The 24,589-nt window shown below is 48.6% G+C and overlaps 1 protein-coding gene across 1 annotated transcript; it reads right to left on the bottom strand.

The window, feature by feature from the left end:
* Window positions 1-16,029: 16,029 nt before the first annotated feature.
* Window positions 16,030-22,939, bottom strand: LOC139327964 (inhibin beta B chain-like). The gene is made up of 2 exons (XM_070958049.1): window positions 21,870-22,939; window positions 16,030-17,416 (listed from the first exon to the last, which is right to left on the bottom strand). Exons 1-2 carry the CDS (start codon window positions 22,264-22,266, stop codon window positions 16,641-16,643), a joined length of 1,173 nt encoding a protein of 390 aa, XP_070814150.1. The 5' UTR covers window positions 22,267-22,939; the 3' UTR covers window positions 16,030-16,640.
* Window positions 22,940-24,589: the final 1,650 nt, after the last annotated feature.

Below are 24,589 nucleotides of genomic sequence, written 5' to 3'. Positions count from 1 at the left end.
TCAACATTTCCTGACCTGAAGGAGATTTCTGTGAAAACATGGATGGCTCAGTTTCTGCCATGTTCACATCGTGTCTTTATGCCTCTTAGGCCTGTTGCTCAGCGCTGAAAGAGATGGGCAGCGCTCGCCTCTCGCTCTTTGAAAATTAAGCTGCCGTAGCACGCCCATCGGCCCATTGTCCGCCGAGCGGGGAGCCAGGCGCTTGGTATTCCCGGCACAGAGCGGCTCTAAACTTTGGCCTTCGCTGTGTGCATTAGGAACCCGGCCCACTGCCATTCCAATTCTCTCCCTCGCCTTTCCAACTCAATCCTTCGCCGTGCCCTCGCCACCTGCCCCTCCTCCCCAAACACCATCCGCCTTTTTGCAGGCTATCAACCCGGAGGACATCTTGTTCTAGTTATTCTGAGATATGGGAACGTTCCAGCGTCCTGAAACGCCTCAACTACTGTACATGTGACCCTGAGCAGCATGGAAATCACTCATCTGGAGGTGACGCTGCTGCAAACCGTTTCCCTCGTGTCACACAGGGGAAAAAAAGCCATTTGTATTTTGTTTAGTTGGTCGCCATCATCAAAGCCAGCAGAGAGGCGTCTCACCTGTTTTCTCATGAAACGTTTCCTTTCATATCGGCGCTGCAGCTGGTTTCTGTCCCCGCTCTCAGGCTTGATTAGAAGGCTGCAGAGCAGAGGCCCGCTCCTACAATATGATTGGAAGAGTCACCTCTGATGGTGATTTATTCCCCGACACGACATCTTGTCCAAAGTGTTTGTGCTTGAGGTCTCTGGAGTCTCCGGCTCGTTCAAGAAAAGACAAACTTCTGATCACAGAGAAGAAAGATGTGTCTGAGCGGCAGAAACAAATAAAGGCTTCGGTTTCAGGCGGCCGCAGGTCGCTCTGGAGGAAGCTTTGCACAGTTTATTGTCTTTAAATGATTTTTAACTTCCTGTGAAATGTGGATTTAGCCAACGATTCCTCAAACATGATCATCAGCAACTATTCTGACCCTCGATGAAGCTTTTGCCTCATTTACAAGCTGTCCTGCTCTCACTGGGTCCAGTTTCATGTCACTGTAAGGACATAAATCTGTCTGACGACGCCTCTGTGGACTCTCTCCTTTCATAGATGAAACAATTAATCCAGAAATTCATGAATCAGTAAAGTAAAGAATCAGCTGCAGTCTGCAGATGAGTGAAGGAGCATGCAGAAGCTCCATTAGATGAAATCAGTGGCGTGGGCGGGACTGACGCTGCTGTCAAGAAGGAGTAATAAGAACTGATGTCAGGCAGACAAGCCCGTCGCTCCGTCTGAGAATCAGCAAACGCTTATTCTGATGTTTCAATCCAGGAGGAAAAACGCTCTTTAGCTGCTGTCAGACGAAGCACGGGTGTCAAGGTGTGCTTACCTGAGGATAAATTCATTCTCAATAATGACCTGAGCGAGTGGCTGTAATTGGTCGCTCGTCAGCCGAAACGCCATCGTTGACATCTACAAAGTACCTGCTGTTCAGACGTGTTTGTCCTGAGCAGGTGGAGACATCGTGAAGACGCCCAGACTCAACTCCTCTGTCAGTCCGTCATGTGGACTTTCTGTGGACACATGGACAAACCCACTGCGTGTCCTTTTCATTTTCCAAGACAATTCTGGATTTGGTCAATGAAATCAAAGGAAAAATAAGGTTTTCTGTTTGCTCTTAGTCCCTTTTTCCACTGCAGGAACTAAACCGCACACATCCTGAGGCTTTCCACGACCCGGACTTGAACCTTTTGAGTGTTTGGTCCAAAGTTTGTCCTCGTGTTTCCACTGTTCTTTACAAACCAGGATGTTTCCCATATATAGCGTTAAAAAGGCAAAAGTGGGGCTGAACGTTCCACTGGCAACCATAAAAAAGACTGTTCTGTCATATTTATGGTCTGTAAGTGGTTAAGACAACAACGTAAATCACAGACAAAGACCAACATGACAGAACATGAGACTCTGGAGCTGCTTGATAGACCAAAGCATCCAACCGACCACGACTGCGGTTCATTGTCCAAAAGCCACATCATCAATCGTTTGGTTATTAATCTTAAACTCCCCTAAATCTGAACATCAAAGCCCAGCTGATCTGAAATCAGCCTGGCTGTGAAATTAGTTCGGGTTAACGCAGTCGGGGTTCAGATCTGGCTTAATGTGCACTTTGTTAAAGAGAGTTTCATCGTCGTCTCAGCGTCTCCTGGATAAAGACGTTATTACAGTGTATAAATAGCACAGAGTTCCTCTTCTGAGGCAGGTCTGCTTCTCATCCAGCCCCCCTGGATCCAAACCCCGAGCTGCTTGCGGCTCAGCCGAAGAATCTGCTGAGAAATGCTGCTGAATCACGTTAGGGAATGAATCCTCCTCCCGTCCCGGTCCAGCAGCCTTTCATTCATTCACCCGGGGGACACGGCCTCCAATGGACAGCCTGTGAGTGATGGACGCAGCCCGAGGCGGAGACACTGCCTCAGTGTGCTCAGAGCACAGCGGCTCTGTTCAGGCCCCGCGGGGGGCCATCGGGGGCCCCAGAGCCCCGCAACAAATCTCCCAATTGTATTCCCCAACGCTCACCAGAAACATGCCACATGATCCTTATCAGGCCGCCTTTAAAGTAAACACACAGCGACATACATTATCATAAATTATGCGGCGCATGAGGCCGCACTGCTGATTGCAGCTCAGTGGTTTATCCGTCAAAACGCCGGCTGTGTGGAGGAAGAGAGCCACAGAGCCGTCACCCTTGCCAATATTTGTTCAAGTAGCCTCGAATGAGATCTCGGCTCCGGCCGAGATTTGTATGAACACAAGCTGCGAGTGATGTCATTCACCGAGCGGCGTCTCACATTCAGCCATGAATTGGACCAGAAAGCTGTAAGCTCCCTTAATAGCTGCCTTCTTGAACGGTTGCCATCTCTCCTGGAGAATGCTGTGAGTGTGTGTGAGGCTTTCTTTATTTCCACACATGTTAGCACGTGCTATTACCAGGTCAGTCAGTCATCAGAAATGCCCGGAACAAGAGAGGTTAAGCGAGTTGACTGGATGCTGGCTTGGCTGGCGTTTGGCGATGATTCGTTATGCAAATACATCGACGGAGAGACGCTTGTTGTGGTTTTGCTTTGTCACTGTATGGAAGCGAAGAAAGAACCACATCGTCACACATCGACGCCAGGCTGGTCGCCATAACTAACCTTAAAGCCACGAAGCTGTCAGGTCTTCATCCGCAGAAACATTAAAAGCAGCTCGTCACACAGAACAGCTTCATGTCTCTGAGCGTCCTCAGCAGAGACGCGAAGGACAAGTACAAGGTGGTTGTATTTTACACTACTTCTACTTCTACTCCACCACGTTTACTGTATTTGACAGCTGCAGATCCTGATTTTATATATGAAATATTATTCACCTTTAGAGATTAAACAGCCCCAGCGCACATTAAATACTTGATAAAATAATAAGGTTTATGCTCAGCTTTCAAGCCAGCATCAAGAATAAAAGTTAAAATGAGATCGAGCAGCCATGTTAGTAAAACCATCGTTCTAGTCTCGTCGTTCCCTTTAGGAGGCTTAAACCCGCTGAGGCTTTACGAACATTTTGCTGATAATAACTTTTAACTCCTTAAAGTTCTAAACATGAAGATTTTCATTCATTCAAAACTTGTAATTGATGTCATTTATGGTTAGCATGTTCCTGCAGCAGCTTTTTAATACGTTTTCATTCTGTAACTATCCCTCTAGATAGTCGTTTTCATTGTCAGTGGCGGAGTCTGCCATTCCCGTACCAGACAGAAATTGACGTTTTAGCCACGAGGGATCGACAGGAACCAGAGTGACTGGTGAGTTCAGAGTGACTGCTAATGCTAACCACCAATGCTAACGAGTTTGTTTGGCTGCACTGGAAACAAAATTAACACCCAGTTAAGATCACATAGTTTAAAGGTAGAACTTGGAACATTTCTGCATTAAAATGCCTAAAAACAGCTCTGCCAATGGTAACGATGCGTTTCCTGTGGTTACCTCCAATGACGACGCAGGAAACAATAGATGATGTAACCAAACGCAGTGCGAATCAAACTTTAATACAAAAACTCATCTTGTCAGACAGATTAAGATCGGCAGCGGCTGTTCAACAGTAAAGACACCAACTCCCATGATCCCACGCTGCTTCACCACGTCATCAAGCTCCGTGCTTTATTTTCGTTGTGTTGGTTTCGAGACCCCTAGTGGCAGAAATGACATACTGTGCCTTTAAAGTAGCTTTGATATTAATGCAAACTGGCTTCAGGGTCTGTCTGGATGGATGTATTGACTGAGGCTGTTCTGAGGTCTGCTGCATCATTACATACACAGTTCAAGTTTGGGCTTGGCATCTTTGGAGAGATCTCAGCTGCAGTTTAAAGTAAAGTTGTGTGGTTTTGAGGTGAAGTTCAGCTGCAGCGTGAGGTTGTTTCCTCAAACAAACACACAACACGAGCTGCTGCATCAGCGAGATTACACCACAATTTACAAACCTGCTTCACCTCCGCACCTATTGTTCCACAGTTGGAGGACGGTGACACGTGAATGATGTTTACTTGAGTAAACTGAGCCACGAGCGGAGCAGGCCGTCGACCCTCCAAGCATCACAATTCTGGTGATTCCTGGAAAAACAACTGCGCTCATAAATCTTTCAGCTCCCGTTCTTTCAGTTCAGGGCTCCGAGGCGAGCCGTTCAGCAGATAATCTGCTAAGTGTGTGGTTATCAGGAAAATAATTCAGCGCCAAATCCACCTTAAGATGATAATAGCGTTTTGTGCTTCTGCACAAATTCATCTAAGCCTCTTAATTATATGAGTTGTACAATCTTTTGGCAAGCGCCTGCTTAGCTGATGAAGTCACTCATACCAGGAGATTAGCCGACCGGGAGGCCTTGGCCTCAGAAATAGCAGGGCGGCTCGCTGCTGACCCGTGATGTGAGGTGGGTGAGGTGGGCCGAGATGCCTCCGCTTGCATGTGGACTGCGGTCATTGTGTCGGTAAAGAAAAGAAAGAGGCTGCGAGCTAAACCAGGTGTCAGACAGGAAAACAGACTGTCTGCCCGCTGACGGCTCCTTCTTCCAATGTTAATGAGCTTATCACAGCTGGCTTCCATGACATGAGCAAAGTGATGATTAAAAATGCAAAAAGTACACTGTGTGCAGAGTTATGTTCCCCCGGTTCGACAGGTTGAGGCGGAGGAGGACTGACGAGAAACGAACAGCGGTTTGACAGCGAGAGGCTCCGCGGAAGTTCAGAGCAGCCAAAAGGTTCACCTTGAACTCCTGAACGCCGGCTTCAGACGCAGCGAGCGTGTTCACATGGACGCCGGGCTCATCAGCGCGGTCCGACCTTCACCCAAAGGAGCTGGTGTTCAACAGCACTTTGATGAATCCTTTATCAGAGTCACTTCAGTGAAGAGTGAGAGAGCGGATATTAAGGAGTGCATGAGACTTTTATTAGACCTGTTCATTCATGAATCCAGGTGTTCTAACCACCCTGCCGCCTCTCTGTACGACCCCGCCCACCTCGAGCACAGAGCTGAGCAGCACCGATCTGGATCCGGATTCCGTCAGCCCTCCGGTCCCGAGCCGTGGACCTCTGGCCAACAACAAGGGCTCAGTGTGCGCTGACCCCCGCCTCCCCTTCCTGCACCGCCAATTCATCAGGCCGGCCAGGACACAAGAATTGCAGCCCCCTTAACGTCAAGGCAATCAGAGACTCAATCAGAGCTGCAGAGCACAGTGGGAACCGCACTCCCAACACATGTGCACAGGAGTACCCTGAGGGCCCCAAATCTGCAGAACTAATGAGAGAGAATATATGTGCCCCACAAGTATGTGCCCTAGAGAGACCGAGCAGCAGCACAGGGACCCAGCACCCTTAGAGAGAAGGAGGAAAAAAAGTAAATCAGGCAAAACGGCAACCAAGCTTTAACCCTTTATCCAGAGCGCCGAGCCTGGAAACAAGACCAAACCTGTCCGGACACGAGCTCTGGGTCCTGGAGGAGGAGGAGCACAGCATCTGCCAAGGGCACAGGGTGACTCTCCACGGGAACGTTGGAGGTGCCTCGCTCGAATGAGAGCTCTTAAATAATACTGATGTAAGCCTGGAGAGACACGTGGCCTGATTTAGATAATGGATGTGCTTTTTTTTTCACTTTCCTTTAAATTACTGTCAATTATTCAAAAGAAACATTTCAAGTGAGAACAATGCCTAATTGGGAGTTACCAAGAAAAGCAAACTGTCCCCCATTGTGCCTTTTGCAACTTGCTCTGTCCTACTTTTCTCGGGCACTGGGTGCAACAATGAAAATGTCAAAAAAAGAAAAGAGAGAGAGAGAGACTAAAAAAACTGCTTCGTTCGGTGAAAACAAGAAGGTAGAAAATCCTTCAAGGTGCTGCTTCGTGTGCAGGAGGCGCTTTGCTCCGTCAGAGCTGGTGGTCGGGCTGAAGTAACGTCCCGGCGTACAGTGTGTTTTCTTAAGCGAGTCGTCAGCCCGATTCCTGATGCTCTAATGCTTTTGGTATGCCTCTGCCTGACCTAGAAACAGGGATAAGCATCAGGCTTAATCAGGCAACAAAAATGGCAGCTTGCTCACTGTACACTTATAAATGAGGCTCTCATTATGAGAGGTGGCGATGGTCGGAGGGGGCGACGTTTCCACTTCTTCACCATTAGATTAGACTCATGAATAGTCAAAAGGCCGGCACGTCATTCCCGCGAACCCTCGGCCGTATGAATATTCTAATGAGGCCGGGCTGCTCCTTCTCCTCATGAATATTGATGGCAGGAGGACGCTCGTCAACAGCGGCGCACCGTGCGGGTCAGTTGGACGCAGTGATCCAACAGCAGCTCCGGCTTAGCCAACCATCTGGAGCGTTTAGGGAGCACAATGTGCCACATTCCCTGAGACCCCCCCCCCCCCCCCCAAAAAAAAAAAAAATAAAATAAAGTACAAGATGAATTATGTCACTGCTGACCGCCATTTTTAAAGTCCTGAGGAGAAAGGCTCATTTTGTCCTCAGTGGAGCTCAGGCTCTATCAGGTGATGGGAGCGACACCTCCTGTGGTTCACCTCCACCTAATTAAAGACAGCTGAGGTTTGAGCTCCTTCCTGGTCCACATGTTGAAGGAGGACCAGGCTGGTTCAGGCACGGTTTGCAGAAGCAGAACATGGGATTATTTTTAAATCCTTCAGTCAACATTCAGCATTTTCGCGGTCAGTCTGAGTCCTGCTAGCTGTTTCCCCCTGCTTCCAGTCTTTATGCTAAGTTAGGCTAACTCAAACTGAACCTCCAACATGAGATTGGACTCAGTGCTGAGGATCAGCTGAAGGGTCCACGAGTGGACCTCCTCAAACCCCAGAAACATGTCCGGCTGCAGCAACACGTTAAACCAGCGAGACGTATCAAAGCTGCTGGAAACCAGAGCATCACATGACTGTGTGGATGGGACTGTGGTTTTTACACCTCAGAGAAGTTAATATCACCTAATCCACCGTGTATGAAGGAGTAATGTCAGAAAATGGAATGAACAGCATTACAGCAGTGATTATCTGCAGCTTTGTTCCTTTTCTGTAAAGCATTAACTTTAAAACCTGAACACTGAGCCTGCTCTAAGCGCTGTTTACTCTGTAATCACCGGCGCTCTGCGGTCCCACGTGGTGTCCTGACTAATCAGGGAGGAGTTGTTGTTGTCATCCGGAGACTGCGGCTCACTTTGCTATTTTCAGACGTGGAGACGGTCAGACTGTGACTCATCTCCACGCCGAACATCCCCGAGCCGCGTCCTGAAGTATCTCCGACGTCCTCCAGCGTTCCTGTAGTGGCCGCTGTCCCAGAGACCTGAGATGCAGATGCCTGGAGGGTGAGTCAGGAGGCGTCTGAACAACAACAACCCACAAGCCAGACTCTGATCCGCCCGCCACCGCTGGAACGAGGCCAAGCATCTTTAGAGGTCTGATGAACACCTGAGTCCTCCTGAAGGACTCTGAAGACCCCAAGAGTCAGAGGACCCTGAACAAAGAGCCATCGGGCTCCAAATTCCACCATTTTTGGTCACATTGTCTCTGCAGTTTCCTGCTTTTCATGTTTATTTCTCTCACTTGCTTTTATATTTTATTGCTGCTCCATTCCTTCAGTTTTGTAACTGTTTTTGGTTTTTATGAGCCAGCTGAAATATTTTAGATGCTCACCAACATTAACATTCAATAAAAGCAAACTGTAAACATCCCTTTTCTCCAGATATGATTGGATGTGTTGGCTGTGGTGGTGTTTTTCCATTGCACAGGGTAGTTTCAGCCGGGACTCTGTGTATGAATCTGTGTCGCCCTGAAAAGAAAATGTGCTGAGTGCTGCTTGTTTCATGCACTGAAATCTGCCAGAGGACACAAAGGAGTTTTCTCAGTAAACTATTTTCACTTTAAACTTTTCAGCTATTTGTGGATTTTCCTGTCAGAAATGGGCGTCCATCGTCCAGACCGACAGGAAGATTAATGACCTGTGTTTTCTGTTTCTGCGCTTGCTTCGTCGTTTCACCTGCAGTCACACCAAAAACAATTTAAGCTGCTTCTGTAACTGTTTCTGACCCTGGTTTGTTATGAGTTTGAGCTGCGAAGCATCAGATAAGACAGACGTCTTCGTCCCCAGAGTACAGCCCGGCGAACGTGTCGGCTCCGGCCCTTGCTTTAATTTCACGGCGTGTCGAAGGAACCGCAGAAGACTGATAAGGCGAGGACGAGGCTGCGGGCGGCGGCCGTGGAGGCCTCGGGTGAAAGCAAACCTGCAGATGTAACATGCATATTTTGATAAGTGCAGCAGAACATTCCAGTCATTCTCCACCATAAATACAGGAGAAGGAGCGGCGACGCCCCTCAGAGCCAGACCTCCTCCTCTTCTTCTTCTTCTTCTTCTGCTCCCCCTGCAGCTGCCGCCTGCTGTCTCAGGCTCCCTCCGAGCTCGCGGCCTCGTCATGGGCCTCGTCTGAGAAAGTTTCCACTTGTCTGAAATGTTGAAAGGCACTTCGATGTGTTTATGTTTATGTTTTAGTGACTGTTTTTCGCCGCGCTCCAGCGCAGAAAAATGCTGGATCACCCACATTACAGGCAGCCGGCGGTGGAAAAAGTACCCAAATACTTGACTTTAGCGACACCGCAGTGGAAAAATACTCTACTACCAGAGTCCTGCAGTGGAAACAGTGGGTTTCTCCCCACTTTGGAATTTACAGAGATGAAGAAACTAAGGATAACTGAGGAAATACAGGAAGACAACAGTAATATTAACTCAGGTGGAAGTGCGAGATCTAAATCTGCCAAACAGCTCGGCAGCGAGACGTACGTGCAGTCGTGTTAGCAGCTCTGAGGTTGCACTTGCCACTGAGAGGCCTTGGGCTAACTGCTAACATGCTAACCTATTCACTGGGAGGCCGCTGAGTCAGTACAGTTAGCAGCAGTTAACAGTTAGCAACTGAAACTTCCAGGTCGTGGGGTGAAGCTGACTATAGCACAAACATATGTGATAAAAACATTTAGATTTTGACTTCAACATGCTCATCCTGAGCTGAAACTGAACATCTGAACCACATTTCAACACAATCCACCCCAAAGTTACTGGAAACAAAAGATGTCAGCCTCGCAGAAAATATGTCATTTTCAGAGCTGATGGAGCTTGAACGGATCCTCTCTGACTCTGCAGAAGCAGAATATGTTCTGGACCTGCTCTGACTTCTCCACCCACCTCTCGTAAATACAGGTCAAAGGTCAAAGGCAGTGGGGATAGATGCAGCGTCACCGTGGGACCGTGTTAGCTGAGCCTCCGCTCTGATCTGTGCGCTGTTGGATGGTCCACAGTCCCTGTCCAGCACTTCATAACGTCTTATCTCTGTCATCTCTGTTAGCCTATAGCACATTCCTCCAACGGCTACCGTGGCTGTGAATGTAAACACTGAGTCCTGGAAACACAGCACAGTTGAATTCCTCCCAAACATGAGACATTTTTCAACACCTTATGTTAAAGTCAGGGTGACTTATGGTGCTTCGTACCTGACAGCTGAAAATCTAAACACCTTTGCAGAGTAAAGCCTGTGTTGGCTCTTTTTTCCTGAAGGGTATGCTGCGTTTGGGACAGAGTTTTCCACATCTTGAGTTCTCCTCCGGTGCCTCTGAATGGCTTCTTGAGATCACTTACCTGTGCTCGGCCTTGACATTCCTCGGTTTCCTCTGAGAGCACCTGAGATTTCCCCTGATTTTCTTCACATGGAAAACGCCAGCAGTATTCTGCAAAGAGAGGCTTCATCTGTCCGCCTCGCAGGCTGCAGGCTCCTCACTTCAGTTCACATTAATGTGACTGCCGTGCTTCTCAATTTGGGCCCAAAATGTTGTGAACGTATGAATTGGCAAACTTTACCTGTCAGTGGGACGAGCTCACCTGTTGACCTCTGTGAACTACGCTAATGTTTCTGTTGTGTTTTTCATTTCAGACCCTGTCTGCAGACCGCATGCACTCAGGATCTCATTAGAGGAGGGGAATTACAGTCTGGTAAACGGGGAGCCACTGCTCCACGGCGGTTTCCAAACCCTCCCTCCAGGCGACAGGTACTGTACCGTGTCACATACTGTAAATGTGTGATTGATGATTCATAACCTCTCCCACCGCTCAGACAAATAAGACTGGCTTCTCGCTCCTCATAAATCAGCAGAAGAAGCACATCCAGTCCCGCTCGTGTCAGTCAGGCTCACCACGCTGTCAAAACACCTAACTGTTTTCTGCTGCCGACCGTCACGACGCGCTGCCTCGAAGGAGGTGTGTGTCACGCAGCGCCGCCCGAGGCTGCGTTCATTAACATTCCTGTGTCTTGCGGTGGATCCGCGAATGCCGAGCAACATGATTAAACAGCTCTCGTGTGTCACCTGACGTCTCCACGCTGTGCGCTCTGTAATTGACTGACTCCTCTGCACATCACTCATCTCTCCGTCTTCTGCGTTTGGATTTGTGCTGAAGAGTTTCTGGACTGCTCGTCTTTTCTGTGCCTCTCTGGCACATTTCAGCCTGCTTACGACTCATCACTGAGCAACTTCTCGAGGATTTTTCAGACTTTCTGAATCAAGAATCTGAAATAATCGTTCGCATTGTAAGAAACCTCCAGTGGTTTAGTTCTCCTTTGACCATTCAGGTTACTTTAGCTTGAACTGTTAGCAACCAGCTAGCAACCAGGGAGCTCAGTCTGTAAAGACACTGATATTTAAACTTCTACTAAATGTTATCTAGTACACAAATCAGGTGCCAACTCAATGCTAAAGTAGCTTGCTAACAAGATAATCTGGCTGAAACTGGTCTCTTACTAAAATCAGTACAGAGTCCAGGACTGAAGCTAGCAGCTCTGTGATGCTGCGCTTGAGCTAAATGCTAATGTCAGCATGCTAACATGCTAATAACAGCAATGCTAACATGCAGACATTCAGGTTTACCATATTCCCTACCTTACTTTAGTGTGTTAGCATGCTAACTGTTTTAACTTTAGACACAAAGTGCAGCAGTTAGTTTTGCAGATACTTGGTCAGAAATTATTGGACACATTCAATTTCTGACTTGATAACAGCAAAGTTTTCCAGTTCACCCTCTGGGGACCCTGAATGTTTCAAGGCAATCATCCAAAACATGTTAGCATGTAAGCGAGAGTCGGCTCACCTGTTCGTCACCTGTCAGATTAAGTTTTCTCTCGGACACATATCATTTCACACAACCTAGGAGCAGCATTCCTCCTGACGTCTGCTGACACTCACCGATTACTTTCAGGAGCAGTTAATCTCCACTGGACGTCTGCATGTCAGTGTCAAACCTGTCAAAAAAGTCAAAAAACAAAATCACGCTAGCCGCTAACGCTGCACCAGCTGTAGTCGACCGCCTCTCTCCTCCCAATCATGAAGGGTGTGACCCCAGAGGTCAAACACTTGACCTTTGGAGTCCTGCTGAGATTTGCTTTGGTATAATTAGGCCTGTTAAGAGCCTTTGTACGCCTGAATGAGCACATAGAGCTCAACGGTCTGTTCTTCCTCCCAGCCCCGAGGAAACAGCTTCACCAGCCGCTCACGTATGTGCACCACCAGGCCTTTAACCAGCCCTGAGTCGCGTCTGCAGGCCTACTCTCAGCCTGTGTAAGGCCCCGTGTGTCGCCTGAGAGGCCAAACTCTGAGCGAAGGAGTCGGAGAGTTTGAGACCGGACAGTCAGAGGTCATTCTGCAGAGAGATTTTAGCAAATGAATCAAACTGAAACAGTAAAAGTAAGTAAGACAGACTGAGTGCCTTTTCTCTGACTGTTTCCTGATTTAGTTTAAGAAACGTTTCTAACATTGGACCTTTTCTGATTGTGGAAAGTCAAGTTAAAAAGAGTGGAACGTGTTTAGATTCCCCAGAGGACGCCATCATGTCGGCACTGATGTCTAAACCCAGCAGGACTCTGTGTTTCTTTATCTTCTGTTGAATCAAGTTTAAGCATCTTCAGTCTAAACATCAGCTGGTTTTTAAAGGTCTCTGCAGTCCTCGGCTTGATGCGTCATGCAGCTCCTGACAACGTTTTGGTAAAAATGCAGAACCTTGAACGTCAGCTCAGTGCAGTCAGACGAGATGTGTCTGAAAAATCTCCCCGCAGCCGTCAGCGGCTTCAGAACAATAACTTCAAAGTAAATAACTTTAATAGCTGGTGTTAAATTGTGCTCATCTAATGTTTCTCAGAGTGAAATCTGGCCTGCAGCCTTAAAGACGTCTGTTTCTGACGACGCCGGTGTCTTAAACCTGACACGGAGACGAGCGCTCGGCGGGGAAAACCCTCTGACTTCAGCCTCGCTGCTGATAATTGTGGAATTTCTGTGGGCTGCGGCGTCTCCCGCTGGGTATCAAAAAATGCTGAAAGGTGTCAACACATGAGGGCAAACATGGCAGAAACACCGCCAGCGTCAGCCGCCAAAGGTCATAGATGACTGCGGCTTCTCCCTCGGTATCAGAAGGAGCTGCAGCTGGTTGTACCGACGCCATCTTTGAAGCTGCGCCCTCGGTGTGGCGTGACAGACCGCAGCGTCGTCCTCTGCTTCCTCTGATGTGATCACCTGGCCTCGCCTCACCTGAGCCACCCCCTGCCCGCCAAGCTCACACTGACACACAACAACACGTCCATACAATTGGTAATAAGAAATTTATTTTTCGACAATTACAAAGAACAAAATATTTCAAAAGCATATTCATATGTTACATCAACTGTACAGGGATCAGATGGCGTGCGCTTCACTCTACATGGTTCTGTAACGAGAGCTAACAAAACGAAGAAAGAAAACTAGGAATATTTAAGTAATTTGATGAAAAAATATGAAATATTCCATGTCTAGGTACAAAATAGAAAAGAGATTAAGCTGATTATGGACTGATATTATACCCTGATACAGTGTTTAGGCCTCTTTTAACTCTCACAAAGTCATTTACAACAACAGAAACTTGACGGCGTTGCCATCGTTCAATAGCTAAACCTCTTGGCCTCTTTGGTTCCATGATTAGGTATAATACATTTGAACAGAGCTCAATTTTGCTTCTATAAAAATAACTTTTTTTCAATGGCAGTTTCTATTTGTTTCACCTTTTCTTGTCGCTTGTCACGCAGCTCCTCAGTGCAAATATTCTAACAACCGTTCGCTTCAAAGAACAAGCGAAAGGTAACAGTGGCAGGAGAAGTGGAGGCCGAGCGTCAGACAGAAGGCGGGAAGACGTGAGAGCGGCAGGTGTTTGTCTAAAAGGTGCGTCTGGGTGCGGCGACGCCTGCGAATGAGAGCAGAGCGCGACGGCGAGGCCGCTTTAACCTGGAAACATCAAAGTGATGTCAATGTGACCGAGGCTGGAAACTGTGTCTCAAAGTGTGTTTCGGTGCCGAACAGGAAGTCCACCGGGACGCTTTCATTTAGACACCGACATCACTGTTCATGCGCCACATGTGGGTCAAAGTTAGCCCCAGTTAGCCTCTTTTCACGTCTCACAGGTTCCATCTGAAGACGACATCAACGAATCAATGATTGTTCAGCGACTGTTGGGACGAAAAGGTTTCGTCTTCTGCACAATAAAGTAGATTTCTAACCTTTTTCCAAACAATGGAAGCGACAAAGAACGCTAAGCTTTCACATGAGGTGTGTTTATCTCCGTGAAGCATATTTTCCATTATTTTAAATCAATGGCTCCTGACCTTGTTGGGCTTGTGACCCTCTGAAACAAACAAACAAACTGTCTCCTAATGTTGGCTTGTCATTTGACCGTTCAGCCAATACACGATTATTCCTCCTCTGATGGTTTTGTTTCAGTAACATTCTTGACCTAAAGAGGTGCAATTATCCAGTAAATTTCGAGAAAAAGCATTTTGTATGTTTAGACGGTTTAGAAAATCCACTTTATTCTGCAGCAGACTGGATATTTCTCCAAACCTCTCTCCTAAAACGTGGATATGGGTTTTCCAGACTGACTTATTTTTGATTGGAGCTGGATCAAGTCTTTCTGCCGCAGTCCAAGACTTTACCATCTGCTACCAGAAACACATTTTCAATCACTGAAGGAGCCAAAGCAGCTTTTCGTTGGGAACTCTCAGCCTCCTCCTGCCTCCCAGCCAAAGCCCAACCTGCCCCTGCTTGCCACGCTTACATTTCAAGTATTGGTGATAGTTTGTCAGAAGAGCTTAAGTTCAGCTTGTGTATGGGTAAATACTATACATTGCATAGCTCATGCGGCACTTATTTCTTTAGGACTGTGGGGAATGGTGCGCCACATCGGGCTCAGTAAAGGCATTTCAGTCTGCAAGTGCTTTCAAAGTGTGCGTTGGGATGTGAAGCTGCACCGTCTCTAAACTGAGCAATATGGCAACTTTTCACCTTCACTGACTGAAATGAGAGATTTGTTGAGTATTTTTTGATTGGACCAACTGGAAGGAATCGGACCGTCCCCTTTAAGGAGACGCTGAAGGAAGGTGGAGGAGGTTTCACTAACAAACATGGATCTATGTGACGGATATTCAATCCACCAGTTTTTGTTCTGCCCACATCATGAGTGCGAGATGGCTGAGTCCATTTTTTTACTTTGATGATACAAAGACCGAGGAGGAAGGTGGGAAGCTTGGTCCGCCAAGCCAAAACCTCTGGAACAGGTTACAAAATAAGAGGATTCTCTATGTAGATGTCGGATCTTGCAGCCCCTTTGGGATGGACGTGGACTGGACTGAGCTCAGCCGGAAATGGTTTGTCTTGTCTGAGTTATGACATTGGGGCCACTGTTCCCTCAAACCCCTGACCTTCATCACGTAGTGGGCAGCAGTACACCTTTGCCTTTGTTAAAGATCAATCAATGTAGTGTTAATAAAACCCTACAGTTCATATGTTTAGACCAAAGTCGGCATTCAGATCTGAGCGGTTGATTGTGTCAGATTGAGTCGAGGTATTAAATTGAGGGAACTGACTAATGTGATCAGGTCATTTGAGGATGCAAAAGTCCCGAATTTAGGGAAGAAGTGAGATTATTGAGAGCACATATTGGTGGTTTGAGAAGCAGATTTGGATCCTCCCTGCAGCACTCGATAGAAATGAGAAGCTCGGGGAACCCTTAGCTTTGTTTGAGCGTTGAAATAGAGGAACCTTCTCCAGCTTTCAGAACCATGCGACAGTGCTTCCTCAACAACGGACATCATGACAAGAGAAGAATCCAAAGATGCACATCAACGACTGGAAACAGCCTTCAAGCAGTTTCTCATTAGCAAATCTACCTGTAAGTGGGGTGACGGTGTGACGGAAACCTCGTTCAAAAGTCTCTCAGATTATCATGTTTTCTGTTTCCATCTGTTCTGGAATGCGTCCAGTATCTGCCTGAAGCTGCTTTTACCGTTCCTCTAAGACGTCGTGCGAGTGTGACTGCTGGCCAGAAGTGCTGTACGTTGCTGAACTTTGACTGGTGTGCGAACATTTTCAGTGCTCAGAGGCAGAGTTAAATCCCCCAGCCCTCGTTGTGACTCATGTAAGGCTTCCTGAACCTCCGCTGGAGACGTTACTTTCACGTTCAAGGTTGGGTTCATGTTCTACACGTGAAGAGTTTAATTCCAAAACGAGATGCTCACTTCTAAACAAGTGGCATCTACTCTAACGACATGACTGACAGCAGAGAATTACATCAAACGATGCTGCTCGTAAAGGCTAGTAGGTTACACAAGTCTCAAACACCTTATCAAACCAGATCCTCGCTATCTTAGAAATATTTAATAAACGATTTCAGAGAGTGATTGTTTTCCAAAGTGGACATTTAACGATTTGGAAGAGAACTCCTCACGTCCCTTTGAAGGAAACTGAATCGTTTCTAGACAGAAACAGTCTTCCACCAGAGAATATAACGAAATATATCAACAAACATAAATATATATACAAGTTTTTGTGCAGGCATACATGAGGGTGTGTAGATATGTGTGGATGAGGTTGTGTGTGCACATGTTTTCTCCATCGTCCATAAATATTCTGTTTCTATATTCATTTTTTGTTGTTGTTGTTGTAATATTGTGAATCTGTTTACAGTTAGGTTCTTCAGTTCCACCTTAAATAACCAAGAATTAAACATACTCAAGCACAGCCACACTCCTCCACGATCATGTTGGGAACGTCCCGCTTGACGATGTTGTACTCGTCGTCGAAGTAGAGCATGGACATGGTGCTGAGCTTTGTGGGAATGCAGCAGGAGTTCATGGAGCCCGGGCTCATCCCCCGCATGCGGTACTGGTTCACCACCGCTGTGTGGAAGGATGAGGCCGAACCGGGGACTCCTGCCATGTAGGCCGGACAGTTCCCCTCACAGTAGTTCCCAAAGTAGCCCGACGGTGCGATGATCCAGTCGTTCCAGCCGATGAGCCGGAAGTCAATGTAGAACTGCTGGCGGCAGCACAGGCTGCTGCTGCCGTCGCACTCCAGCCCCCTCTTGCGGATCCGGTGTTTGTTGTCAGCCTGCCGGGCCTGCACCACCAGGAAGGGCCGGTGGGACTCGTCGTTTTGGTTGAGCAGGATGGGCACGACGCCCTCGGCCTCGCAGCCCTCGCAGCGCACATCAAGGTTCTGGCGCCGGTCGCCCTTCTCGAACACCAGCCGGACGGCGTCTGTCAGCAAGAAGGTGTGCCAGCCGCTGCGCTTCAGCTCCACCCGTTTCTCCACCAGGTTCCACTTGCTGCCGAGGCCAGGCTCCTGGTAGTACACCTTCACCGTCACCTTCCGCCTTGGACGCACCTCCAGAGGAGACGGCAGCAGCTTGAAGTAGAGCCAGAGGGTGGCCTGTGTCACGAACAGGTTCTGGTTCCCCTCGTTGGAGATCAGGAAGAACAGGCTGGACTTGGATGTCACCACGTCATCTGAGGAACAGGAGCACATCAGAGGGTTCGGTTATTCATAAATTAAAACCACTAATGTACATTTTCTATGCCAAAAACAATAAATATATAGTTAAAAGAAATAAAGTAGAACCACCAAAGCCTGTGAAACACGTCCGGTGTCTAATCTTAATGAACACACAATGACGACACTCCATTTTGGAAGACTTTAAACGACCACCAGCAACTGAACATCTGGACATTTATGCCACTTTGAACACCAGCATTGCAAAGGGGATTGAGCACTGGGTGTGTCTGTGTGTGTGTGTGTGTGTGTGTGTGTGTGTTGGGGGGGGGGGGGGGGGGGGGGGGTGTCAGGGTGAACTTGGGAGAACAGCTTAAAGTAAGACAACAGGCCCCAGCCTCCCCTCAGTTCAGGGTGGCAACACAGATCCTGGGGACTGTGACAGGAAGGCGTTGGGCTCAGGGCCACTTGGCCTCCGACTCAGCCCAAATATGAGACTGGGGGGAGCTCGGGAGAGCGCACACAAAGGTTCAAAGGCTTCGCGTTGAATGTGAGATCTTATGGAGCCTAACTGTCCTCACAATGAGGCCTGAGAGCTCGTTGCAGGGCCGGGCAGCGCGAGAGATGCAGCAACAGACTGGAAGAATGAAGACGCAAGAACAAGCATTTACATGACATTAGCTGGTTCTCAGGAGCCGCGGCTGCTCCTCCAGCAGACTGCAAATGGTCACAGGCTTTTCATCCGGGCACCGTCAGCTTGTTTGTGGAACCATTAAAAGGTTTGGAAGGAGGGTGACCGAGGGATTCAGACCCTTCAGGGACAAAAGTCACAATCTGAAATTCATTCAGCATCTTTCATCGTCTTTAGAGTCAGAGAAGGTTTAAACAGGTTTCTGCCCTCCTGTTACTCCTGCAACTTTCCCACAACTCATAAATACCTCAAGAGCTCGAACTGAAGAGAACAGAAAAGGCTGTTTTTATCCGTATGAGATTCATCTCTTCATTTATTGGGCTTCTGTGTTTCATTCTGTGCCTTTGTACGAGCCAGCGCTCCATTAAGGAAGGATAAAGTTTGATCTTCAGCAGAGTCGTGTAAATATCTGGAGAGCACTCCTGGATAATTGATGGTGTGATGAAACACGACTCAGCACACTCTGGACTGGAAGCAGCGGCCTTCTTAATCTACTGTGTTTTACATTTGAGGCACTTTATCTGGAGATGCTTACAGAGCTTCCCGTGGCTGTTACAGGCTGCGGCCTCCGGCTTTGATTTGATTGCGAATGCCTGAACGGCGGACTACGAGTCTCACGTCACTTTCTGCTTTTGTAAGCGTGAATCATGGGTGCTACTCCAAGGAAAACACACGGAGAGGCTGACTGACATCTCTCAGGTGAAGAAGATTAGAGCCATCCATCAGGACTGAACCTCCTGAACTCTGAGAGAAGCCGACACAGAGAGCATGAGAGGAAACCAGGGCCGTCCTGTGCACTGACGGTTTTTACGCTCATGACGTGGCTGCAGGTGTCATCAGTCCAGAAATGTGCAAAAACATGAAGCCGAGTTAAAGTTTGGAGGGCGCAGACGTCGCCGCCGACCATCAAAGCGAGCGCTGCGCTTCTCAGCGAGCCTCCACACGCATTACCTCATCCATCACGAGACGAGCTAATCTCTGAGTCATTACTCAGCAGCTTGGATGTCAGATCACACACTGCTGCAGATTACTGCGCCGCTGGCACCCAGGCGAGGCAGAGATGAAGAACGACGATGTTAAAGTGCCCATAAAACCACAACAGAGGTCCGACCGAGCTGCAGGTGCAGATTTCACAGGTTGTTCGTCCGTCACCACATATTCTATCAAACCTCGCCCTGCTCGCTTGGGACCGAAGCGACGTCTCAGACGCCGAATGAGGACGAGCCTGTTCGAGTGAGACGCAGCAGGACGTCGGTCGAGGCCTGGGAGACGATGCTTTCACAGCACCGGCGGCTCAGCAGAAGCGTTTTCTGGCTCCGATGCAAAGTGTTTGGAGTAACGTGCTCATTGTGCGCCGAACAAGACGGACGGCAGCTGTTCTGACTGGCTTCATGTCACGTCAGGCAAATATTTAGGTTTTGATTTCTTTCTGGTGACAAATGTTTAGTGAGGAATAACAGGCGGATAAATAAAGCACACTGTGCTGAAGCAAACATGCAACATCATAAAGATCTAAATAATGAGCTTTAAAACCAGGAGGTCCCATCGCGGCTGCCGCTCTCACACAACCAAACCCTCTTCACTCGCTTTCTGCACCAATCCTCACTCTGTGGCTGCAAAGCCTTCCCACAATGCACTTCTCAAGCAAACGACGCCACTCAGGGAAGCTGATGTTGAAATGGTTTAAGGAGCTTCTTAGAAAATCAGACTGTGAAGGCCTCAGAGGCAAACTGGTGACTCTAAATGAGTCTGATGTGATTCGACTGGAAGTTTCATTTCTATCAAACACCCATTTAACGTTTGTTCGCCTTCCATCTTCTTCATCAGCAGATGGACAAACCGGTGAAGATCAAATGTGATTGAGAGCTCCAGGACAGCCTCTGAGGTGATGCTGAGGTGAGGCGGATCTGACCTGCAGCCGTTCACACCTGAAGCAGCGAGCCGACTTGCTGCAGCACAGACCAAACGCTGCGTTCATGAAAGCCTCCGAGCTGCAAACTCACACAACATCACAGTGATGCAACAAACCGCCAGCATGCACTCAGAGAGTGTGTGTTCATATGGAGCCTGCACACACACACACACACACACACACACACACACACACACACACACACACACACACACACACACACCCTGTGAATTCTAATGGGGTGCCAGGCTGCAGGGTTCAGCCCGTCAATCTGCATTCAGGCCGCACGGCGGTCGACACAAAAGCTCTGACCTTATACTGAGGGGACTGATTCAACACGGCCCTGACACATAAACACACAAGATCCTGGATGTGGGTGCGTGTACACGCCAACGCACACACTCACAGGAACACACAGCATTAAGAAAACATCAATAACACACACAAAGACTGGCATAAAGACGTGACAGAGGCACAAAGGCTCGACGCAGTTAGGATGAATGACTCTCAGACATGATGAACACGCTCGGGTCCGGAGCAGCAGCTCCGTTTGTTGACGTGGAACGCAGATGTTTCCACCAGAGGCGAGCGCACGGACACGCGTGGGCGCCGCAGGTGGTGTCGCTGATCATTTTCAGCCTCCGCTGAGGAAACTGCTCCTCTGAGCCTTGTCGCCGTGCCACGTCCCCGCTGACAGCCGCCCTGAACGCGGCCAACTGGCAAGCGGACGGCGCTGAGGTGGAAGGTCTGCGGCGCGGCGGCCACGGAGAGGAACGTCTGGAACTCAGAGCCTCTCAGCGGGGAGCAAACCTCCGCCATGCGTGTGTGTGGCCGGGGTTTCTAGGAAAGTGAACGCAACGGTGGGGTAGAGGCCAGAAGCCACATGTCCAACTTTTTCTTGAGCATATGAATGCAGCCATGCTAAAAAATCAAAATCTTAATGAAGAAACCTCAAAATTCTGCTCTCTGCCACCAAACTACATTCAAAATATTTCATTTTCTAACATCAGCTCCAGCATCCTGTTTGCGAGAAACACCAAATCTCAAAATCACGCGCTTTAATTGACCTCTGAGGTGTGAAAACAGCCTCAGGTTTGTCTGACTTTAAGCAGCCAGCAGGCGTTTACACTCAGAACAACCAGCATCTGCAGACAGGCCACGATGCATTTAAGGACTGCAGGCAGAGGACGCTCAGTGGAAAAACACATGAATACAGTACATGCAGGCAGAGGCCATGCACGTCCCGCTTTTATTTTGGCGGGTTTTCAGGCTCCTGTGTCAACATCTGTTCAGCATCAGTCAGTCTGTAAGACAAACACACACAGGCCGAGCAGAGTGTGTCCCAGCAGCTCCCGATTCATCAGCCACATGCGTCAAATATCACTGCGCGTGCTGTGTTTGGTGACTGCAGCAGTGCGCGAGCCCTCAGCTGAGCGTCATCAGACGGCTCCGTGAGTCCTGAGTGGGATGAGAAGAGCTTGTTCAATCAGATGTTTGATTAAAAGCAGCACCTGCCTCAGCTGCACTTCTCATCCCTCGCGCACTGGTTTATGTGAGGGTTCTCTGTGTCACGCGCTGCCAGCTGAAGGATGCGCTGCCCGGCTGCACAGACGGAGCTTTCACCTTCAACTCACTCGTTTTCTGCTCAGGAACAAACAGCAAAACACGCGCAGTTCAAATTTCCTAATTTCATGGGAGCGCGTGGGGTCTACGCTGGCTGATCTCGCTTCTTGTGCTTTAAGAAAACTGGTGGAAAATGTGAAATTTCAGTGAAATCAGGTGAAACTTTGTCGTTTGTCAGATTTTTGCGTCTTTGGGAAAACTTAAATTCAAGCCTGAACATTGTCATCACGTCTCCATCACGCACCTTTTTCCGCAAAGCTGATGATCTCCGAGCTCTCCTCCAGCACCTCGTTGCTCATCGGGTGTCCGTCCAGGTTGGGGATCTCCACCCTCCCGTCCTCCCGCAGCTTCCCGGCGTGGAGCTTCCGCAGCGCCGTCACCATGGCCGCCTTCGACACCGGGTGCGTGATGTTGGGCCTCTCCCGCATCTGCAGCCTGCTCAGGATGTGCCTTTTCACCGCCTCCAGGAAGTCCACGTTCAGCCGGCCCGACTCGGGGTCCTCCGGCTGAGCCACGCCGCAGGACGCGCAGGTATCCCGGGATGCCGTGTGCGCCTCCGCCTCGGTCCCGGGCGCAGCGGTGCAGCGGATGGAGAGGACGCAAGCCACGAAGAGTGCTAGTCGAAGAAGACAGCTACTCATTTTCTGTTTGAGGAGGAGTAGAAAATCTTTCCCTCTTTTGTCAGAGTTAAATCATAAAAAGAAACACGAAGAGACAGAAAAATCCCTCAGCCCCGAGCCGCCTCCATGCGTAACGGCGCTCCGCTCAGGTCTGACGCACGGGGATGCCGGTGGGCGCAGTCTGTTTCCAGTCACTCGAAGATGCGCGTGCGGGAAATCTTTTTATCACATCGTTGTGTGGATGTCTTTGGTCATTCCCAGCAGTCTCCTCTTCAGCGCGCTTCTTTCTCACTCTGTGCGCCGGAGTTTGGAGCAGCTTCACGCGGAACGCATCACCTCTGTCAGCGGCTGCGGAGCGAAACGAGTCATGGTGTCACGAATGAGCATCAGCCCAGCTGGAAGTGGCCCTCTGACATATTCCACAGCGCGACCAGAGCTGAATCCAAAGCCCGCCTGAACATCCTCAAAGTTCAATCCGTCATTTTTTGGTCCACAGACACAGAAAGCTCTTCATCATCATCATCATCATCATCATCAACATCATCATCCTCACTCTGATTCTCTACATGGATCTCAAACGGTGCTGCTCGTGACTCCCGGGGCGCTGCTGCCGGAGTGCCGATGCGCACTGAAGAAGAGGAAGGTGATGAGGAGGAGGAGAGGGAGGTGTGCCAGTGAGCGCACCGAGGAGCGTTTCCATTCTGGCGTCTGAGACTCGGGAGCCGCCACACACCGAAAACTTTTTATATACAGGGGGTGGGGGTCAGGACCGGGAGGGCGGAGCCAATGAGGAGCGAGAAGGAGGGAGGGGGGCGGTGTTCATCAAACTCCCCCAGGAGAAATCACTGAATTATTCCTAAAGGGATTCACATTGCACCGCACAGTACTCCTCAGTACACACTGTGTGTACTGTTTACTGCAGTTTGTCAAGAGAGCTGAAGGCAGTACAGCAGCTCCTCAGCCACACGTACAGAGTACACACACAGAAGTATTCACGTCCTGTACTGTGCAGTAAAAGTAGATACAGCGATACTAAAACATGTAAAAATAAAGACATCAAAGAGCTCCGTGAAGGAGGAGAAACGTCAGCAGAGAAAACCTGGATCACATCGAGCCGTCGCCTGACTTTTTAAAGTACTTTAAAGGTATTTGTACCTCACAGTATCACTGAGGCTTCCTGTAATGACCTGTAATGACTTTTTAAAGCACTGTGCTGCTTTTCGGAGCGTTAAACCTCCTTTAAAATGGCTGTTTCCCAAAAGGACTTCTGCGCCTGATTGAAGGGAGGAAGTGACTAAATGAGGCGGACACGTGGGCTGAACGTGTTCAGTTATAACGACGTTTAGTTTGACGCAGTATTTTCACTCCTGAACCTCAAAAAGACATAAAAACAAATAAGTTGAGCCTCTGCAGTCAAAGTCAGCGCAGCAGCTCGCTCTGATGAGCGTTTGTCGTCCGGGCGACATTTGTTAGTAAAAACTCCAAACCAAATCAGCTCGTCACAACACGAGACATCCCGCAGCGCTCCAGGGACGGAGCCGGGCGACCTTTGACCTTTCAGCTGCTGATTATCATAAGAGAAAACAACATGAGGAGTGGAAACAGGTCGGGCTGGTTCTCCCCTCCTGAGCCTTTTTATTGAAATCAAATCCGTTTGATTCAACTTATTCTGACGTTGTAGATTCAGAAGACGTGTTGTTTTGTCCAAATCTGCTGAATTTGAATGAATAAAGTTTCCACAGACACTCAATACGTCCGTCTTCATTTGTGTAAAGTGAGTCGAGGAGCCCAAACATGTTTTCTCAAAGTCTGAACGAGCTCTGAGGTCATTTAGAGTCACAGTTAATGGTTTTACCTGCCATCCAGTCTCTGATCTCCACCGTCTCCTCAGCTGTGGACAAAGTGATGAAACAGCGCCATCTTTGTTCCAAACGCCGGAACTACACATAGGTGCACAGCAGCTGATGAGCTTCTGTAAAAATCACAGTATTTTGCAATAAGAGACACAAAACATCAAAGTTAACGTGACTAAAATCTTTAAAGTTGGATCTGTGAAGGCCAAAGGGAACATTCAGGAGCAGAAGCAGCAGATGGAGGATGAAATAACGCCGTTCTTAGAAGAATAAATCCTCTGAACTGGAGAGAGTTTCCCTGGAAAGCAAACGTGACAAATTTCTTCACACCTCGAGAGGAAAAACAGTAAATCTGAGAGTTTCAGGAGCCGTGGTCAAAGTTGAGCCAGCTGCTGTAAATCTCTTCACTCATTCTGGCTCAGAGAAGTTTTCATTTGTCTCTGAGCCGGAGCATGAAGTCGACCTCGTAAAGCTCACAGCACGGTCGTAAC

Source organism: Chaetodon trifascialis, chromosome 24, assembly GCF_039877785.1.
Source record: "Chaetodon trifascialis isolate fChaTrf1 chromosome 24, fChaTrf1.hap1, whole genome shotgun sequence".
Taxonomy (NCBI): domain Eukaryota; kingdom Metazoa; phylum Chordata; class Actinopteri; order Chaetodontiformes; family Chaetodontidae; genus Chaetodon; species Chaetodon trifascialis.
Note: the sequence above shows the minus strand (reverse complement) of the source record. Positions and strands in the feature narration are given on the sequence as shown.